This window comes from Morus notabilis, unplaced genomic scaffold, assembly GCF_000414095.1.
Source record: "Morus notabilis unplaced genomic scaffold, ASM41409v2 Scaffold24, whole genome shotgun sequence".
In the NCBI taxonomy this organism is placed as follows: Eukaryota; Viridiplantae; Streptophyta; class Magnoliopsida; order Rosales; family Moraceae; genus Morus; species Morus notabilis.
In genome coordinates this window covers 43071-64055 of record NW_010368056.1, presented here as the reverse complement: position 1 = coordinate 64055, position 20985 = coordinate 43071, and the positions used below count along the sequence as shown (strand labels likewise).

Below are 20985 nucleotides of genomic sequence, written 5' to 3'. Positions count from 1 at the left end.
AATGATGGATAAAATTGATATTATGAGTATGTTTGGTAATGATTCTTATAACATAAAATTAATTTTTTAGCTATCTAAAGTTGAAATTGTGTTTTGTAAAATCTATATAAAGTGATTCTTAAAGAATTTTTGAAGAATTTACAGTTAAAATCAGAAGGAGCCCAAAGACAATTTTAACTTTTAAATTGTTCGATAATCACTTTGAAGTATAATTAATAAAACTTTCATAATACCCATAACACCTTTATAATCAATACTTATATAATTATAATTTATTAAACACTAAATTATTTTTTATAACTATTTTTTTCAACACAACTAAAATAATTTTTCTAAATCTAGAACAATACTAAACTAATCTTATATCTGAAGTCAATGTAGAGTTCGAATCACGCAACTAAAACTATTTGATCCATTAAATAAGACGGGTTAAGAGAATATTTGTTTCATATATTTATCTTTAATTTTAAATTATAATTTATGATTCTTTCAAAAAAAATATAAAAATAATTCTGAATACATAAAGTTATTTCCTAAAAGATCGCCTCCGTAGAATCTCCACCTAGACGCCATATCCCGTTAGACATGTTCAGCATAGCCACAACCACATAGATATTTCCGAAACACACTATTTTTCCCTTTTTTCTTTTTCAAGGAATATAAAAAGAATAACTAATATGGACTCTTTCAAAGTTAATCCATGGCGTTTTCGACATTTCAGGGTAAGTTGTTTCGGAAATCCGGGCGCTTTTCCTATAAATTGCCGCAATTCTCTGTGATGAGAAGTACAACCTGTAATTTCCTTTTTTATTAAAAGTTGTCTAGACAAGAAAAAATGTCATTTTTTGCCAAAAACAAATTAAAAAATTAAAAATTACAAGTTTAGAGTGGCAAATAACTGAAAGAGGTGTAAGCTTAAATCCAAATTAAACAAGATAATCAATTGAATTACTTGATATCTAATTATTTAATTATTTATTTTGTAATTTCCTCCATGAGATTTAAAGTGGGAGATTTTTACGTGTGTTGATTTGAACTAAAAACAAGGCGCCCTTTAAAAGCTATCCTTTCTGTCATTTTTGCTTTTCTGAAGAGAATGGTGTCGTTGGTGTCGTAAGAAAAGAAGAAAAGAAAAAAAGGGTAGAGAGTGATTATTGAGTAAACATGGCTGTTATGGAGTTCATTTGACTTCTTCTTTTTCATCTTCAAAAACTTTGGTGGGTATTTCACATCCTTTCAAAAATGGTTTCTTTAATTTGCATGTCGTGTTTTTTATTTGAGATTTTTTTTTATGTGTGGGTTTATCAAAGATGTTTCAAAACGGCGGTTTCAATTTTTTCTTTTTTTTGTTTAGTGCAACTCCAAAGGATGAATTCTTCAGAAAAATCTCATACTTCTTTATTTTGGTACTGAGATTTGAGTGCTTAAGGGGGCTTATTTATTTATTTATTTTGTTTCTTCTCTCCTTCGTATTGTTACTGGATTCGTCGCAAGTTGGACATGGAAAGTTTACAATTTCAATGTTTTGATTTTTTTTCCCATTTTGATTTATTTGTACTATAAAATTGTTTTCTGGTTTACATTTTTATGGTATTTGTTATTTAACAAGTTCATAGATTTCTTCTGAAGAAAGGCGGATTTCCAGAAAACATGGTCCATTTGGGTGTTTGGTGGTTAGTATTATTTACGCGTAAATGAATTGAAAAAGTAAATTTTTGTTTTTGTTGCTGAAGTTGTTTTTCTAGAACTAGTTATTATTTGGTCACATTCAGTTTCGCTTTTTTTGGTAAAATCTTGCCTGGAATTCTCTTTCCTTTCTTAGCATATAAAAGAAGGGAAAAAATAATATATATTTTTGACTTATTTCTGTATAATGATTGAATTTCTGTGTACATATATATTACTTTGTTTGAGTAATATTGTATTCTTGATCTGTATTTCACATTCAGGGTTGATAATTGAGATGGATTTTTCGGAGTCTACAAAGATAGTGTACAATAGAATTCAGAAACTAGAACCTGAAAATGTGTCTAAGATAATTGGGTATCTTCTGCTTCAAGACCACGGTGAGCGTGACATGATTCGGTTGGCTTTCAGCCCGGATAATTTGATGCATTCTTTGATAACTAGAGCCAAAACCGAGCTCGGCTTATCATCCAAATCACCGGTTCCTGCTCCGATTTCGCCTTCTCAGGTGAATCAAATCCCGGTCTTGGACATTCCTTTGCAGTTCCAATCCTACACCCCTGTCTCAGCAAGGCCTAATTATTACTGGGATCACAATGCTGAAGTCATAAATCAAGGATATGTCGATTCGACTGCTGAAAATTTTCATCTCCAAAATCAACTTCACTTGTTGAGTTTGGAAGATCCACTAGAATCTGCTTGTTCAGTTAGTTCTGACTTTTCTAGTGGTTACTATTACCCTGAACTGGCATTGGGGTTAAGAGCCAGTCGAAGATCTCCGAGCTTGTCGGAATTTCCTGTTAAGGTCTGCCATTACTTCAATAAGGGGCATTGTAAGCATGGAACCAACTGCAAGTACTTCCATGGCCATCCTTTGCCAGAAAGCTTTCCGCGGATTGTTTCAAACGAGGTTCCAAATGATGAGCAAGCCATCTCACCTGGCACTCTTGAGAGGCTGGAGATGGAGATAGTCGAGCTTTTGAGATCGAGGATAGGATCTCCGGTATCGATTGCCTCGTTGCCAATGATGTATTATGAGAAATATGGAAGGTCTCTTCAGGCTGAAGGGTACCTTACAGAGAGCCAAAGGCATGGTAAGACTGGCTATAGTCTGACGAAGCTCCTCGCAAGATTGAAGCACAGCATTCGTATCGTTGACAGGTGTTTTTATAGTTTTTGTGTTTGGAGTTTTAAGTTGAAACGTAAATTGTTTTTCTGTAATTGCTTAACATTTGAAGTTAATATTTACAGGCCTCATGGGCAACATTCAGTCATATTGGCAGAAGATGTTCCTAGATATTTAGATTATGCTGGTGAGAAAAATGAACCTGGTGTAATTGTTTCTGGTTCTAGACAGATTTATCTTACTTTTCCCGCTGAGAGTACTTTCACAGAGCAAGATGTTTCCAACTATTTCAAGTAAGGGTGATTGAGTATTCTATTGGGAGCTAAACATTTTTTTTTTCCTAATATAATATATTAAATTCATTACCATTTCTCATTATTATTATTATTATTTTGTTGCAGCAAATTTGGGCCTGTTCAAGATGTAAGAATTCCATGTCAACAAAAGAGAATGTTTGGCTTTGTTACCTTTGTTTATCCAGAAACGGTCAGGCAGATTTTATCGAAAGGGAATCCTCATTTCGTATGCGGGGCTCGTGTTCTAGTAAAACCTTACAGGGAAAAGTCGAGGCTTGTTGATAGGTGAGTAGTTTTATTTCTTATGTTGTGTTGTTGTTGTCTTTTCTTGACGGTTTGATCTGGTGTTGTTACATCTAAGCTAGTAAAGTAAAGAATAATCACATCAGTAACTATTGATGAAACGTTTTTAAGCCGTTTTGATATTGTAATATAGATTCTGAGCTTTTCATTCCCGTCTTTAGTTATTCATATGCATGCTCAAACCTCTTTTCACAATTGGCACAATTTCATTCATATGTTGTCTTGAACATGTCTGAATCTTTCCAGTTCCTTTTCTTTGGTGTTTCTTGGAAGCTGGAATTTGTTTTCGATTCTATCTTTCAAGTTGTTTTTCTCCCAACCGCAAAGCATCTTTTTACTTGGTTGACAATGTGGGACAATGGTTGCCATTACTTTAGAGATGGAACACTAATGATGCCGGACTGAATATAGAAGACAGTCACAGTAGTTGACCTTTAGAATATTGACTTAGAAAGCATCTTGGTTCTTGAGCTTTCTTTTCATCTTTGATCTTGCAGCTGGCTTTTGTCCTTTAAAATTGACTAATAATGCACCTTTTTGATTAGTTATTTTCCTTGTAACATTGTCTTAGAATATTTTCACTTATGGTGATCTAGGATGGTTGTGGTGAAGTCATTTGTAGAGAGATTCTCCTTAGACACCCACCCACCCACACACACCCACGCAATATATATATATAAATATTGTGAATTCCATGAATCTGTGGTGGAGTATAAAAAAAATACTCTATCAGTAGAACACAGTTTTTAAACAGTAGATCACGTCATAATCATATTAAATTAAGAAAATTATGACAATTTAGCAAAACATGATCATGTCATAATCATATCAAAATTGTGCTCTGGCTGTAGCATTTTCTTTTTTCAATACCTTACCAAAGAATTCCCCATTTTATTTTAGTAAGCTTCCTGCTTCTGAAACCTATTTTGGAGAAATCATAATTTGATTCGCTTAACTAGGTTTTATTTTATATTTTTATTATTGTAATTTTGTCTACATTTTTCCGTACCTTAGTAGTGTCGTGTTTTTCTTTGTTTGTATTTCGATTGCATTTCCATGTAGTCTCCTCAATGCATTCTTCAACGAGTTTTAATGGTTTGAAGTATTTACCATGCTGTAGGAAATTTGCGGAGAAAATGTTGCATGCTTCATGCTGCGATCAACACTTCATGGATGGAGATTCAGAGTTCCACTCGTGTGAGTAAATTTTGGTTGAAATTTAGACATGTCATTATGCAGCACATTTTCTTTATCTTTTGTTTCCTTTTATCTTAAGCAGTTTGTTTCTCTGAATTTTTTAGTGCCAAGGGATTATGGTAAGCCAAGATTCCTAAGAAAGCACCTAATGTTGGATAACGAGGAAGGTTTCAAACTTGATAGAAGATGTTTCTCAGAAATGAACTTGACTGCTAAACCCTCGTCGCATCGATCTTATTATGGCTACTCTATGGATGAGTTGAAGCTTCCTGAGGGTAGGTTTGATGCTTCACATTTTCAATCTACATATAACAATTTTTCCATCTGGTTTGTGTTTCTTGCAATTTTTTGTCCTTTTATTCTACCTTGACCCGAGTTTCCATACTATTTCTCATTTCATCTTCGGTGCTGTATCCCGTACAGAACAAGCAGAATTTCCATACGCTGAGCGTTTTAGCTATTTGTTGGATGTTTTGAACAATGCTTCCACCAGTGAAGAAAAGGAACTGGTTCATATTAGTACTAAATGCAATGAACAGGATAGGTAAACCTATAGATGCCTTTTTACATCACTCATATAGCTTGTACCATCTTTCCATTTTTTTAATTTTTATTTTTTGTATGTATATTCCTTCTTTCCTTTCAGCAGCCAAGGACTTAACCTTCCGGAGAGCCCGTTCGCATCTGCCATAGGGAGTGGCATATTGACGGTTACATAGATCTCCCATCAAACATACAGCAGGGAGTATAGAGATAGAGAACTGGATTTCAAGACTAATTCTGGGGTTTGATACAACAGGACTTTCTTTTTCTTCGCTTTACAATTTATTCGAGTCGCCTTGAGCTTATGGATAGATCAGCTACATAGTAGTTTATACAAACTGAAAGAGAAACCACAATTGAGGTTCTTCTTCAGGTTAGTAGTTCTGGTGGAGAAGAAGATTGCAAATAATTTGGTACAGAAAGGTAAACATGTAACAGGTTTTTCATAAGTATAGTCACAGCAGGCAAGCAAGAAAGCTTGTGGGTTTTAGGATAGAATCTAATATAGTATGTTTCTAGTTGAAGAAGAAAGAAAGTAGTGGAAAAAGAAAGATTGCAAGAATAGAGAAGAATTGTTTAGTGATCTTTGCAAACTTGAGAAACAAGTGACACTAAAAATTTATAGAAAGTTTATGTTTACCTTTGTTCATATTTGGGATGCATCAATTGTTTTGATTATGATCTTTAAATTACATATGATTTCATGTTTTATTCTTTTGGTCGGCCTGTGACTTTGATCGAACACGGACTCATGCTATTATTGCTCTAGAAATTAAAATAGCATAAGCATGACAATGTTATCTTTTTTTTTTTTCCTTCTCTCTTTCTCTCTCTCTCTCTCTCTCTCTCTCTCTCTAAAAGTGAATCAGCGTTAAATTCAGACTAACCATACTTGAAATATGAAGGATTTGGTCTCTCTAAACGTACATGTTCATTTAGTCGTTATTATATGTGGCAGACTGTTAAGAGGTAGAACTTTATAAAATGGGATTTGGGCACTTACCCTCTATAATTTTTGTGCTTTGACAAATTGTTGCATGAATTTTTAGTTTTGGTAATTAGCATTTGAACCCGTCGAACTTTGCAATGTGGCTCAAATTCATAACGCCGGTTAAATTGAGCATGAGATGAAAGAGAATAATTACCAAAATCTAAAGTTAAGGGAGGCAATTTGCCAAACCACAAAATTCAGTGCCAAAATAAAAAATTCAAGAAATGTTCTTCATACATCAAATAATAGGGATGGTGTACTTTCATCACATTTTATCAGTGTTATCATTTTGGGTACATGTATTTTCATCACTAATTTAATGGGTTTTATCGATTGGGTCCATATTTTAAAATTTGGCAAGTTTTGATGATAAGTTATGAGAATAAAAAATTTAGAAGACAATTTATCAAAACAGGACAGTGAAAATGCTATAAGTAGTTTGTGGATGCACTTGGAGTGATAAAATAGGAGTTGTGAAAATAACTTTATTTTATTGGGATTTTTTTTCGGTATGTTAACGTATCAATAAGTTAAATTTTTTGTCCGTTAAATCTGCATAAAATTATATAAAAATAAAAAATGTACAAATTTATAAAAAAATCTAACATACTAATACGCAAAACGTATTTAAAAATCTTCCTATTTTATTTGCAATCATGTCTTATTGGATCCCAATGTCTTTTGATATTCTGTCCATTATTAGTGTTGCTTTATGCCCTTTTTAATTTTTGCTATATATTTTAGACCATTTTATTTAGAAGACACCTGAAATTTTATTTACTAAATTGCAACGCCAACAAGTACAAAAGAGCTAATAAAATAAGGCGAAGACAGAATTAGTAGAACATGCAAAATTAACTAAAAAATGGGCCATCAAATTAGCAAATGTTGGCTTTTAAAATAGCCTCGCGGACATCATCAATGATTGAAGGTTCAGAGGCTCTCGGGACTGTTAACGTTGCTGATAACATCCGACTCAACAACCCAATCATTCACCAGTGACAAAACAGGTTCCTTCTTGAACCGCAGTACATTTCGCTGTGTCAGGAGTGAATTTTCCAGGGATCCGTACAGCAGCTGCGCAATACACACGCCCCTTGTCATCCATTACACATATTCCAATGCCAACAAACATTTATAAATATAGAAGGCCCGTTCACTTCGCTGGTTCGAGTTTATAATTCGAGTTGAGATGTGATTTTATGTGAGAGTTTTTTACTATAGTAAAAAAGTTAGATGTGACTGTTTCTGAGAGCTTTTTACTGTAGTAAAATTCAAATTCTAAACTCGAATCGGCGAAATGAACGGGATCATAATTTATTTTATCGATTTAAATTTAAAATTTAAAATTTTTATTACGATAAAAAATTTTAAAAAATAATCATATTTAATTTTTTTATTATAATAAAAAATTTTCATATATAATTACATCTCAATTTAAATTGAAAGCTCAAATTAACAAATTAAATGAGCCTATAAAAAACCTTTCAAATGTCAATTCCACGTCCACGACAGCACAACTGGGAACTAGTTAGGAGAGCTCCATTGCATGCACGCCATGCCTGTATCTTAAGGCATCGCTCATTTCACCGGTTTGATCTTTTAATTTTAAGTTTTTACAATAAAAAATTCTCAAAAAATGTTACATTTAACTTTTTTTGTTACAGTGAAAAGCTCTAAAAAAATATCACATCTCAACTCGAATTGAAAACTCAAATCTGTTAAGTAAACGAGACGTAAATCTTATTTGGGACATTAGCATTCCACTGTCGTTTCCACCCCAACACAGCCCCATCTGACATCTCCATCTGACGTACCTTCGTTTCTAGCTTCACCATTTCAACTTGACCGTGAATGAGTGAGTTTGGGAATGCTGTGTTTTTTAAGAGAATCGTTACTTTTGCTTAAGGTAAAGGGAAATATTAATATTATTCTTTTTATTATTTATATTTATTAATTGATACATAAATTTTATTATTTTATTTATTTAAATAAAAAATGAGAGAGTAGAATTTACATATTAAATAATTAATATAAAAAATAACAAAAAAAAGTGACATAAATATCTTTTTTTTTCAATTTTATTTATAATTTTTTACCATCCCTCCTTGAAATATCCTTTTTCTTATTTTTCCCTATTAGAACTTATTTGGCCCAAACACGTGTCTACATATTTTTACCACTTTTTTTATAAATAGCCAAACTTTTTCTATATTACAAAAATAATTGAACTTTTTTTATTTTACAAAATTGGTCTTGTTTAAAGAGTCAATCAACAATTGACCCACAATAATTTATCAATAATAAAATCATAATTTATTAATTAAAATTAATTAATTATTAATTTATTTTGGTTAATTATTAACTGATATTATTAATAATGAAGAATCATTGAATTCATCAGTGGTAAACTAAGATCAATTAGTGATTGGCTGATAAGTTATAAAAACATAGATTTTTGTAATTTTACCAACTGCAGTCATTAATGAAAAAAATTCAAAAAAGGATATTTGTATTGAAATTCTTATCTTTTTCTTATAATCCTTAAAATATTATAACCTCAAAAGTAATCCTCATAAATTATTTTCTTTTCCTAATATCATTAAAGTAATTGTTTCGTCCATGCGTTTCATTTCTCCTATTGTGTGGCTTCTATTTTTTTTTTTTTTTTTATGTATTGAGCTTAATATATTCCTATTTAAATATTTTTTTTATCTCCAATCTTCTTAAGTACTATTTAATTATATGTACTCTTAAATAAATTACTGTCTAATTATTCCACAAAACTTTTTTTAACTATTAAATGTGCTCTACTTAAATATTTTAGATTTATATTTCCAAAAACTTTAACAAACCGAATACACACATGCATATCCAATTGGTAAAAATAAAAGGAAAACTAGTATCGTTTAGTACTGTTTGTATCTTTTTTTTAAATGTTTCTACATGTCTTTTAAAACACGAAAATAAAAAGAGTTTCTAAATAGCATTTGTGAAAACGAGAACAGAAACAAAAATTAACAAAATAGTTTTTGTTAAGAAAATAAAAAATGGTTGAACGTGTGTTTTTTTCACATTTTCATTTTTATTTTCTAACTAAAGCTATAATATACATTTTTAGAAACATACCCAGACCCATATCGTAAAAAATTTATACTTAAAACAAATCATTTCCAAAATGCTATAAAACGTCTACACAGGCTAAGAGCATGTAATACTATAATTAATGTGTTGATTATAAATTTAACATTTGAGTGTAAAAAACACTCTCTAATGTAATGTTATTTATTATACAAAATTTTCTATATGTTATAATTTGTGATATATTTCTCACCAAATATAACATATAAGAAATTTAATATTTAATTACTATTGGTTGAAATGTTTATTTTTTTTTATATAATTAACGTGATTTTTGTATTTTTTAATTATTTTAAAAATAAAAATTTACTTTTATAATTTTTAAATCTTAATAATTATAAAAAAAATAAATTTAATATTTTAAATAACATAAAATATTAGAATAAAATTAAAATTAAATATTATATTATAATTTTTAATATTAAATGTATAATTTCACATTAGCATTTGTATTAAAAATGATGGAAGACCGAAAAGATTTTATAGTTGAGTACAACATCGGTGCGTTTTTTTTTTGGTAACGCAAACACTCCATAGGCTTTCGTCTCTCTCACGTAACGCACTCAGAAAGACCGGACTGTACTGTCAGACTGTTTTTAGAATCTAAGCTTCCAAACAGAAAATCGCACAAGACCAGAATCCTCTCCCAAAATTTCAGTTTCGAATTTGGAGATTTTCTTCGGAACCAGCCCTAACGCCGCCTCTCGCTCTTCGCCAAGACCAGGTACCTTCTCAGCTTTGAATTTTTCATTTTACTTTGTTCAAGTTTAGTTTCTTTGTGAAAAATGTCTTGCATTTTTTCCCCCTGCCATAGCTCTGAAAGTTTGATTTTTATTGAAACCTTCATTTTGTTCAAGTTTTGTTTTGTTTAAGTTGGCCCTTTGTTTCTCTCTAACAGCCGACAGAAGCGAGGTTGGAGTTAGGCGTTTGGTTTTTGGAGGTTAGTCTGACAGATTTGTGAAGAAAGTTGCGTTGAGCATTTGGGTGTGGAGAAAGGTGTGCATTTTATGTGTTAATTTGATGAAGTTGATTTGTTTTGATAATGGGGTCCGTTGGGAAAGTTGTTGAAATTTGTGAGGAAATGAATGCTTGTGTGTTAAAATTGCTTGGGAGTGTTGTTTTTGGCTCTGCCCTCTAAGTGTTTGATTAAAGTCCCCAGTGAGCAGCTTTCTTTGTTTCCATTATTTCGTAACGGTTTCATCGATTCTGAGTCAATTTGCTCTAGTGAATGGAAGTTGAATGGGCTGAGATTTAACAAGATTAGTCCAACTGTTATGACAATGAAATAAAACAAAGAGTAAGTTTGGATTTATTTTTTATTTTTGGAAGCAACGGACTCAATGTTTAAACTCGCGTTTATTGGTCTTTTGCTTATTTAACTTTCTGATGTTCAGTATGATGCTTGTGCTTTATGTTTTAGTGCAATAAAAGTTGATGTTAATATATTGCAAGTGTTGAAAACTATTTAAGTTGTTGTTGTTTTTTTTAGAATTTTTTTTTGTTTTTTTAAGGGCATTTTTAGGCATTTTGAGGTCAAAATCGAGTGTTGACCGGGAAAAAGATAAGGATTGACGTATTAAATAAAATTTAATGGTATATCTTTGATGACACAAGAAACTGAGGGTTTATTTTCTGAATAAACCTGAAAGATAGGTAGGGTACGAAAAGGTAAATAATCCATTTCTCTTCTTTACCCTTACTAGAAACGATTTTATTTTGCGATTTTAGGCTTTTTAATGCCGTACGTCTATTTATGAGCAATTTTTCTGTACTTTTGACTTGGAAATCTTATTTTTGGTAGAAATGAAGTAGCTTTGAAATTTGCGGTGTAGATTTGGCTGATTTTGGAGCTGGTTCTCGAACTTTTTTTCCTGTCCCAATTTACGACCTGTGATGGCTTCTCTATTCAAGGTAAGGTTTTGTATCATTTCATATTTGTTTCCGATTAAAATATAAATTATATTGCAATTTGATAGAAGTTTTTTGAGGTTTTTAGCCAATTTCTTTCAAAGTTTAGTTTAGTAATTGCTTCTGCTTTCTCATGTTGGCCCACCTCCTAAAAGCTTAAGCTTTTGGGATGGATTGGTAAACTAACATGGTATCAGAGCAGGAGGTCCTGCGTTCAAACCCCTCTAATTGCACTCTTTATCCCCATTTAAATTGTCATAATGTGTTGGGTTTTTAATATATCTCGGGCTTAAATATTCATGTGTTGGGCTCTAATTAATTTACCCGTACGATTGCCCATTGTCCAGCCCATACGTGAGGGGGAGTGTTAAAATATAAAACTATTGTTGGCCCACCTCCTAAAGGCTTAAGCTTTTGGGATGGATTGGTAAACTAAACAGTTTCATATTCATAATTATTCTTGTTTATTTATTTATTTTTTCTACGCAAATTTCTTCTGCATCCATAAGAGTTTTAGATTTAATTTGGCAATGGCTCTTTGACTTAAAAAGAAAAAATCATAGTGCAGTTTTCGTGGTTTAACTTGGCCAGATTATACTTTTCTTTGAGGAATCGTGTTTCAAAGAACCATTTCTAGCTTCTTCTTCCTTTTTAAAAAAAAAATATTATTTATGTCTGCGTGTTTTGTCATAATTACTCTTGTTTCATCTGCATTTTGATAAATTTTCTTTGTTTATTTTGTCTTTAGGATCCAGCCAAGCTTTCAGTATATCGGGATAGAAGATTTCCTGGATCACAAGAGGAATTTGAACAAGCACTTCTGGCCTCAACTACTGTCTACATTGGGAATATGTCCTTTTATACAACAGAAGAGCAAGTTTATGAGCTTTTCTCCCGTGCTGGAGAAATTAAGAAGATAATTATGGGATTGGATAAGAATTCAAAAACGCCTTGTGGTTTTTGTTTTGTACTGTAAGTCTTCATTCCTCTTAAAATCCTTAATACCTTGTCCTTACTAAAAGAGGTTGTTGACGCCTTCGAAGTGAATCATTTTGCAATTCGTAAAATTGTTATTGATGTTCTCTTAGAATGAGTCTTTAAACTATAACTTGTTGTAATAAGTAATGTTTTCTCGCATGCTGAAGGCCTATTCTGTCAAAAAAAAAAAAAACCTGAAAATATTGTATTAAGAACTGGATACGTTCCAATTAATTTTTATTCTTTGGGTGATATATGTATGCAGTTCCTGCTACAGTAGTTTCTTAGTCTATTGAAGTTGCAATCATGGTGTTTTTTAGAATTAGAGTGCAATATGGTTTTCTAAGAATCAGAGTGCGTTATAGTTTTCCAATGCCTTGAAGAGCCAAACTTTGAAACTCTGATACTGCAGCACGTGTTCTGCAAATTCTGGCCGTTTGCTTGTCTGATTTATGTTGGAAAGTGGAATATTCGGTATTGAATATACTAAGTAAACATGAATGTAAATATAGGAGATTGAGTCAAAACTAGAATGAGGAAACTTACTTATTTTAGATGATTTGATTTGATTAGCTGATTTGTCTTTGTATAGTTTCCTAGAATAGTCCTCTTGTATTCCTATTTAAATATACAATGTAACCAGTTCGTGCTTGGGAGGACATTCTTATACCTAATACTAGGAGAGGGAGGGGTAGAATAAGAATTACGTGGACCGAAGTAATTAAGAATGACATTCTAGATCTAGGCCTTAAGGAAACTTTGAAACTCTAATACTGTAGCATGTGTTCTGCAAATTCTGGTTGTTTGCTTGTCTGATTTATATTGGAAAGTGGAATATTCGGTATTGAATATACCAAGTAAACATGAATGTAAATATGGGAGATTGAGTCAAAACTAGAATGAGGAAACTTACTTATTTTAGATGATTTGATTTTATTAGCTGATTTGTCTTTGTATAGTTTCCTAGAATAGTCCTCTTGTATTCCTATTTAAATATACAATGTAACCAATTCATGCTTGGGAGGACATTCTTATACCTAATACTAGGAGAGGGAGGGGTAGACCAAGAATTACGTGGACCGAAGTAGTTAATAATGACATTCTAGATCTAGGCCTTAAGGAAACTTTGAAACTCTAATACTGCAGCATGTGTTCTGCAAATTTTGGCCGTTTGCTTGTCTGATTTATGTTGGAAAGTGGAATATTCGGTATTGAATATACCAAGTAAACATGAATGTAAATATAGGAGATTGAGTCAAAACTAGAATGAGGAAACTTACTTATTTTAGATGATTTGATTTGATTCGCTGATTTGTCTTTGTATAGTTTCCTAGAATAGTCCTCTTGTATTCCTATTTAAATATACAATGTAACCAATTCATGCTTGGGAGGACATTCTTATACCTAATACTAGGAGAGGGAGGGGTAGACCAAGAATTACGTGGACTGAAGTAGTTAAGAATGACATTCTAGATCTAGGCCTTCAGGAAAGTCTAATTTCGAACAGAGCTGCGTGGAAAAGTGAAAGCCATATAGTCGACCCCAATTAAGTTGGGATTAAGGCTTGTTGTTGTTGTTGTTGTATACTTGCTGTTATGGTATCAGAGCAAATTCGGTCCATCTAGAACAGAAAAAAAACCCTAACCTATACTCCCTTGCAGAATCCTCTTTGTCATCCACCACCATGTCTGACAACACTTCTGAAACAAAAAACGTGTCTGAAAACACTGTTGTAAATCAGGCCAAAAATTCTGAAACACATGTTCCCACCTCCGATTCTCATTCTATCCAAATCACTACAATTCGGCTGAATGGAGAGAACTTTATGCGTTGGTCCCAGTCAGTCCGCATGTATATCCGTGGCAGAGGAAAGATTGGTTATCTGACGGGAGAAAAGAAGGAGCCGGTTGTTGAGGATCTGACTTATGCTGCGTGGGATGCCGAGAACTCTATGGTGATGACTTGGTTAGTGAATTCCATGGAAGAAGACATCAGTTCCAACTACATGTGCTATCACATTGCTAAGGAGCTTTGGGACAACGTCAATCAAATGTACTCATACTTGGGGAATCAGTCTCAAGTATATGAACTAACGCTGAAACTCGGAGAAATCCGCCAAGGTGAGGACAGTGTAACCAAGTATTTTAATTCACTGAAACGCCTTTGGCAGGATTTAGATTTATTCAACGATTATGAATGAAAATCCCTGGAGGATTGCAATTACTATAAGAAGACAATAGAAGATAACTGTATTTTTAAATTTCTTATTGGTCTTAATGTTGAGTTTGATGAGGTTAGGGGAAGGATAATTGGCAGGCAACCTCTTCCCTCAATTGGGGAAGTTTTTTTTGAAGTTCGCCGTGAGGAGAGCCACCGTCTTGTCATGCTCGGTAAGAAGAATCTCAGTAGCACCGTTGATGGCTCTGCCCTTGCTGCTGCCGAAGCTAATGCTGGTTGATCCTTTCCAAAGAAGGTTGAAGAAAGGCCTCGTGTGTGGTGTGATTTTTGCAACAAACCACGGCATACACCTGACACCTGCTGGAAGATTCATGGTAAACCAGCAAATTGGAAAGGCAAACATGAAGGCAGGTTCAATCGCTTGTCCACTGCACATGAAGCAGCACATGAAACCGATGCTATTCCCTTTAGCAAAGAGCAGATGGATCATATTCTAAAATTGCTGAAATCTAACTCTGGTTTGTTAAGTACTCCTAGTGCTTCTCTTGCTCAAACAGGTAGTGAACCAAATGTCCTATCTTGTCTTTCGTTTTTTGATTCCACTCCTTGGATCATTGATTCAAGAGCTTTTGATCATATGACAAGTTTTTCTCATTTGTTTCACACTTATAATCCCTGTTCTGGTCATGAAAAAATTCGTATCGTAGATGGTTCCTATTCTTCCATTGCTGGTAAGGGATAAATAAATTTATCTAGAACCATATCTCTTAAATCCGTTCTTCATGTACCAAAACTTGCCTGTAACCTTTTATCAGTGAATAAATTGTGTAGAGATTCTAACTGTCGTGTCACATTCTTTGAATCTCATTGTGTGATTCAGGACCAGAACTTGGGGAAGATGATTGGCAGTGCTAAAATGATAGAAGGTCTCTACTATTTTGAAGATGAAGGCTCGAAGAATAAAGAAGCTCAAGGCTTAAGTAGTATTAGTTCTATCCCTATTAAGGATCAAATTATGCTTTGGCACTATAGACTAGGGCATCCTAGTTTTCCCTATCTTAAAAATTATTTCCTACTTTATTTCGTATTATGGATTGTTCTAAGTTTTTTTTTTGTGAAAACTGCATATTGTCAAAAAGCCATAAAAATATTTTTCCTTCAAGACCTTTTCAAGCCTCACAGCCATTTTATTTAATTCATAGTGATGTTTGGGGTCCCACAAGGATTCTTACGTTTTTAGGAAAAAAATGGTTTGTGATTTTCATTGATGATCACACTCGTTTGTGTTGGGTTTATTTAATGAGCAAAAAATCTGAAGTTGAGAATTTGTTCAAAAATTTTTATACTATGGTTGAAATCCAATTTCAAACTAAAATTGGAATTCTTCACACTGATAATGGCACCGAATATTTTAAAGAAGTTCTTATAAATTTTTTAAGAGAAAAGGGAATTCATCATGAATCTACTCGTGTTGATAAACCTCAACAAAATGGTATTGTTGAAAGAAAAAACAAACATTTACTGGAAGTCTCTCGTGCCATTATATTTTTGATGAATGTTCCTAAATATCTTTGGGAGGCAGCTGTTTTAACTGCATCTTATTTAGTTAACAGAATGCCTACTCGTGTTCTCAACTATACTACACCCCTTGAAAATTTAAGAACTTTTTTTTCCTGAGACGCGTATTCAATCTACTCTCCCACTAAAAGTCTTTGGCTGTACTGCTTATGTTCACTTATTCAGTAAGGTACGGTCAAAATTGGATCCAAGGGCAGAAAAATGTGTTTTGTAGGATATGCTCCAACAAAAAAAGGTTATAAATGCTTTAACCCAAGGACTAAAAAGATTTTTGTTACCATGGATGTATCCTTTATTGAACATCAACCTTTTTTTTCAGATTAATATTCTTCAGGGGAGAAACAAAGTGAAGAAGAAAATTTTTGGGATATTATTACTCCTACTCCTTTACCTAAACCCGTGATTCCTGAGAATATTTTCACTAATCCTACTATATCAGTTTACGATGAAAGGGATACTATTCTCCCTAGTACTGTCGTGCCAGGCATTGTTGAATCTTCTACAGGGGGAGAAATACTACCAGCGGTTCCTAGAGAACGAGAGCTTCGTGTTTATACTAATAGAAAGAATCGTCAAAATAGAGAACCTACTGCCCCTTTGGCTCAGACTCAATCAGATGCCCCGGGTAATGATTTGGTAAACACTTTAGGTACTCTAGACTCTTCTCTACCGAATAATACTTTGTTTTGCCTAATACTGTTTCTACTTCAAATGAGTCTCCAGCAAAAACATTCCCTGATCTTGATATTCCTATAGCTCTTAGGAAAGGAACCCGTTCTTGCACTAATCATCCGATTGCCAAATACCTATCCTATGATAAACTCTCTTAAAATCATAAAGCCTTTATGTCCAAAATCTCTAACTTGTTTGTTCCGAGAAGCATTCAGGAAGCACTTGATGATCCCGATTGGAAATCAGTAGTGATGGAAGAGATGAATGCTTTGAGAAAAAGTGGGACATGGGAGATTGTGGACTTACCTAGGGGCCAAAAAACGGTTGGGTGCAAATGGGTGTTTACAATGATATGCAAGGCGGATGGAAGTTTAGAGAGATACAAAGCAAGACTTGTGGTTAAGGGATTTACTTAAACATATGGAGTTGATTACCAAGAGACCTTTGCTCCGGTTGCCAAGATACACTCTATCCAAGTTTTATTGTCCCTTGCTGCTAATTTCAACTGGCCTTTACACTAGTTAGATGCGAAGAATGCTTTTCTTAATGGTGACTTGGACGAAGAAGTATTTATGTGTCTGCCGCCTGGATTTGAAAAGTTTTTTGGTCAAGATAAAGTTTGTAGGCTCAAGAAGTCTCTATATGGCCTTAAACAGTCGCCAAGAGCGTGGTTTGAACGTTTTGGAAAGGCTGTAAAGAGTAATGGCTATGATCAAAGCCAAGCCGATCATACCATGTTTTATAGACATTCTGAGCAGGGAAGAATTGCAGTCCTAATTGTTTATGTGGATGACATAATTTTGACAGGTGATGATCTTGAAGAACTAGTAATGTTGAAGAAGACTTCGAGATTAAGGATCTGGGTGCATTGAAATATTTTCTTGTTATGGAGTTTGCGAGATCAAAAGAAGGAATTTTTGTTAACCAAAGGAAGTACATCCTTGATCTACTCAAGGAAACAGGTTTTCTGGGATGTAAAGCTGCTGAAACTCCAATTGAAGCTAACTTGAAACTCAATCCTGCTAATCCTGAAGATGTGATTGAGAGGGATAAATTTCAGCATTTAGTGAGATGATTAATCTACTTGTCACATACTCGTCCTGACATAGCATTTGCCGTGAGCATGATAAGTCAATTCATGCATTCACCAGGACAGGAACACTTTGATGCAGCCTACATAATTTTGAGATATCTGAAGGGAACTTCTGAGAGAGGTCTAATGTTTAGAAAGCGTAATAACCTACAAGTTGAAGTCTATATAGATGCTGATTGGGCAGGGAGTAGTACAGATAGACGATCAACCTCAGGATATTGCACCTTTGTTGGAGGAAACCTTGTAACCTTGCGAAGAAAAAAACAGAATGTTGTAGAATGAAGTAGTGCTGAGGCCGAGTTTAGATCTCTAGCACACGGTATTTGTGAAGCAATGTGGATCAAGAGGTTATTAGAAGACTTGTAGAACTCAGTTTCTCTTCCTATGAAGGTTTATTGCGACAACAAGGCTGCTATTTCGATTGCTCATAACCCAGTTCCACATGATAGAAAAAGCACATCAAAGTGGACAAGCATTTTACTAAGGAGAAAGTTGAGAATGGTCTGATCTGCATTCCCTATGTGCCAACTGCTCAACAGACATCAGACATACTCACTAAAGGACTACACAAGAGACAATTTGACTTTCTAATAGACAAGCTAGCAATGGAAGATATCTGCAAGTCAGCTTGAGGGGGAGTGTTGGAAAGTGGAATATTCGGTATTGAATATACCAAGTAAACAGGAATGTAAATATAGGAGATTGAGTCAAAACTAGAATGAGGAAACTCACTTATTTTAGATGATTTGATTCTGTTAGCTGATTTGTCTTTGTATAGTTTCCTAGAATAGTCCTCTTGTAAACCTATTTAAATATACAATGTAACCTATCAATTGTAAACTCAATACAATATTTTTACCATATACTTGCTATTAATTTATGTTATTCCTTTTTATATTGGTTTGCCAACCTGTAATTTTTGTATCAACATTGATAGTGCTGCAATTTCTGTGTCATGGTCCAGATTCTTTAATCTGTAGATATGCGCGTGTATGTGCCGTCTTTTTTTTATTATTATTTTTTTCCAATTATAAATCTTTAGATTGTCACAATTGAAAACGCATTTTGCCCATCTACAATAGCACTGTTTCATATTGTAGTTTATCAGTGTCTCGTACCTTATAGAGATGCTATTCTTTCTCCTACTTTAGAATTATGTCCTTGCAGATACTATTCTCGAGAGGATACTGACGATGCTGTGAAATATATAAGCGGGACAATCCTTGATGATCGTCCTATTCGTGTGGATTTTGATTGGGGATTCCAAGAGGGCAGGCAGTGGGGTCGAGGTCGAAGTGGTGGACAGGTGAATTATTATTCCTGATGCCATGTATTGACCAAGTTTTAATCGTGTGCTTGATTCATGTAGCCTTTTCTTCTTGATTCATTTTGCAGGTGCGTGATGAGTATCGTACTGACTATGATCCAGATATCCTTTAGAATTTCAGATTTTAAAAATGTACTTGTAGTTTTCTATCTTTCCTTGAGATTTGATTTTATTGGTGATGTATATAGTTCCTTTTGAGATCTTTTTTTCTTTCTTTTTATTATTATTTTAACGAGACAAAGTTCATAATCTTATTTTACTTGTGAGTTAAAAGGCCCTCTATAGTTTCCTTAATATGTTATACGTAGAGGTGGTTATGGAAAATTAGTTCAGAGAGAGTTAGAAGCTCAGAGACAGCTTGTAGATTATGGTGCTGGATCGCTGGGCTCTTTCCTGCCCGTTATGCCACCTCACTGTAAGTTGCAGAGATCGCTTTGACTTGTGTATTATGCCTTTTGCTCAAAACTTTGACTATTTTTTTTTCCTCTAAAATGGTCAAAACTCGACTTGTTTGGTTGAATATTTTTCTTTGGCTTTATCTAGTACTAGAGGTTTTTGAAGCAAGACTGAGTGCTTCTAGTTTATTCATAATTTTTCCAAATAGTTTCCTCTACTGAGATGTTTATGCATGATTAGTTGCACTCACATCTAGATGCTGTATAGGATCATACATCTTTATTCCCGTACAATTCATCCAAATAGTCCAAATATGCGTAGGGACTCATTTAAATTTTAAGCGTTCATGGAATAATGGGGACGCGTTTTACTTCTATAAATAAAAATTACTTGAGATCAAAATTATATGTACACATAAATACATAGTTTTATGTACGCACCCTTCTTTCAAATGTTCGATTTTTTTCAATGGCATTGGCTTGATAGAAATCAGCAAGTTTGTCACGGTCATTAATTATGGTATTTGTCCATTTGATCCTTTCCTCATCCTATAGAAGCATGCTTGAGGGCGTTGAGTGGGATCATTTTGGTTATCCATCCCTGTAACGAAAAAGATTATTAATCCCCATTCGTCCCAAAGGAAAAATATTGGAGCTTGCTCTAATCGTAGGCTTTCCATCGCGCATTATAGTTTCAGCAGCTCATCTTTTCTCTTGCAGATGGTAGACAAGGCGGAAGTCTTGGTCACGGGGGTTCTTATCGGCCTGGCAGAGGTATTCCCTTCAACAGCATTTCTATAATTGGATGAACCTGTTTTACATGTTTTTGAATATCTGTGAATTATTGTTTGAAAGCAGATTATCATCGGAAAAGATTCCGGGATGATGATCGCCGTTATGAGTCCTCTAAGAGACACACAGACAATGAATCGCTGAAAAACTCTGATCCTGACTCCAGACCGGTAATTTCTGATGACAGTGTTGGCTTTATTTCCTAGTCACTTATCTTTTCTGTTCTCTATTTATCCTTCGTATTCCTCCCTCTTCGAGGAAAGTATTTGATTATGTCGAATTGATATGATCCAACAGGAAAAGAATCCAAGGTTTCGTGAGAGTGGTGACTCTGATGATGAAGAGGAAGATGATCGAAAGCGACGAGCTTAGCAAAATTAGTTTTCCCTCCGTTTCCATTTTAGAGCTTAGTTTGTGCATTCCATTGTGTTAAAAGGATAACAGATAATTAATGCAACTACTATTATTGTGCCTAACACAAGTCAACTGTACTCTTAAGTGAACCAAAAAGATTTTTCCTCTTCTGGTTCATGGTTTCCAGATTTGATTGCTTCTTTACTTTTTGGAGAAATCCAAACTTTTTACATTAGACAGCATCCAACGTTTAAGAAATCTTCATGTACGGGAGATAAATATATATGAGAGTATATGAGTCTGAACTTTTATCTCTTACTCTTGATTAATATCTTTTTTAGTCAAATAATTATATTAATTAAAAGAGTATTATTAAAAATTAAATGGTAAAAATTCTGATCAACGTACATTAGAGGCAAGATCAACA

General features: G+C 33.7%; 2 protein-coding genes across 6 annotated transcripts; both read left to right on the top strand.

Annotated features, from left to right (window-relative positions):
* Positions 1-1109: 1109 nt before the first annotated feature.
* Positions 1110-5751, top strand: LOC21402914 (zinc finger CCCH domain-containing protein 18). 3 transcript variants are annotated; one of them, XM_024176327.1, is made up of 8 exons: positions 1110-1217; positions 1950-2847; positions 2938-3105; positions 3214-3393; positions 4532-4608; positions 4713-4883; positions 5032-5152; positions 5258-5751. In XM_024176327.1, exons 2-8 carry the CDS (start codon positions 1964-1966, stop codon positions 5325-5327), a joined length of 1671 nt encoding a protein of 556 aa, XP_024032095.1. In that variant the 5' UTR covers positions 1110-1217; positions 1950-1963; the 3' UTR covers positions 5328-5751. The 3 variants fall into 3 exon arrangements, with proteins under 3 accessions (XP_024032095.1, XP_010112769.1, XP_024032094.1); XM_010114467.2 differs by having other exon boundaries at positions 5255-5751; XM_024176326.1 differs by lacking the exon at positions 1110-1217 and adding an exon at positions 1641-1673 and having other exon boundaries at positions 5255-5751.
* Positions 5752-9783: 4032 nt separating this feature from the next.
* On the top strand, positions 9784-20685 carry LOC112094708 (nuclear cap-binding protein subunit 2-like). 3 transcript variants are annotated; one of them, XM_024176309.1, is made up of 10 exons: positions 9784-10007; positions 10182-10223; positions 11085-11194; positions 11940-12163; positions 18858-18996; positions 19086-19119; positions 19322-19432; positions 20133-20186; positions 20271-20374; positions 20502-20685. In XM_024176309.1, the coding sequence occupies exons 3-10, from the start codon at positions 11177-11179 to the stop codon at positions 20574-20576; spliced, it is 759 nt and encodes a 252-aa protein (XP_024032077.1). In that variant the 5' UTR covers positions 9784-10007; positions 10182-10223; positions 11085-11176; the 3' UTR covers positions 20577-20685. The 3 variants fall into 3 exon arrangements, with proteins under 3 accessions (XP_024032077.1, XP_024032076.1, XP_024032075.1); XM_024176308.1 differs by having other exon boundaries at positions 10182-10279; positions 11116-11194; XM_024176307.1 differs by having other exon boundaries at positions 10182-10279.
* Positions 20686-20985: the final 300 nt, after the last annotated feature.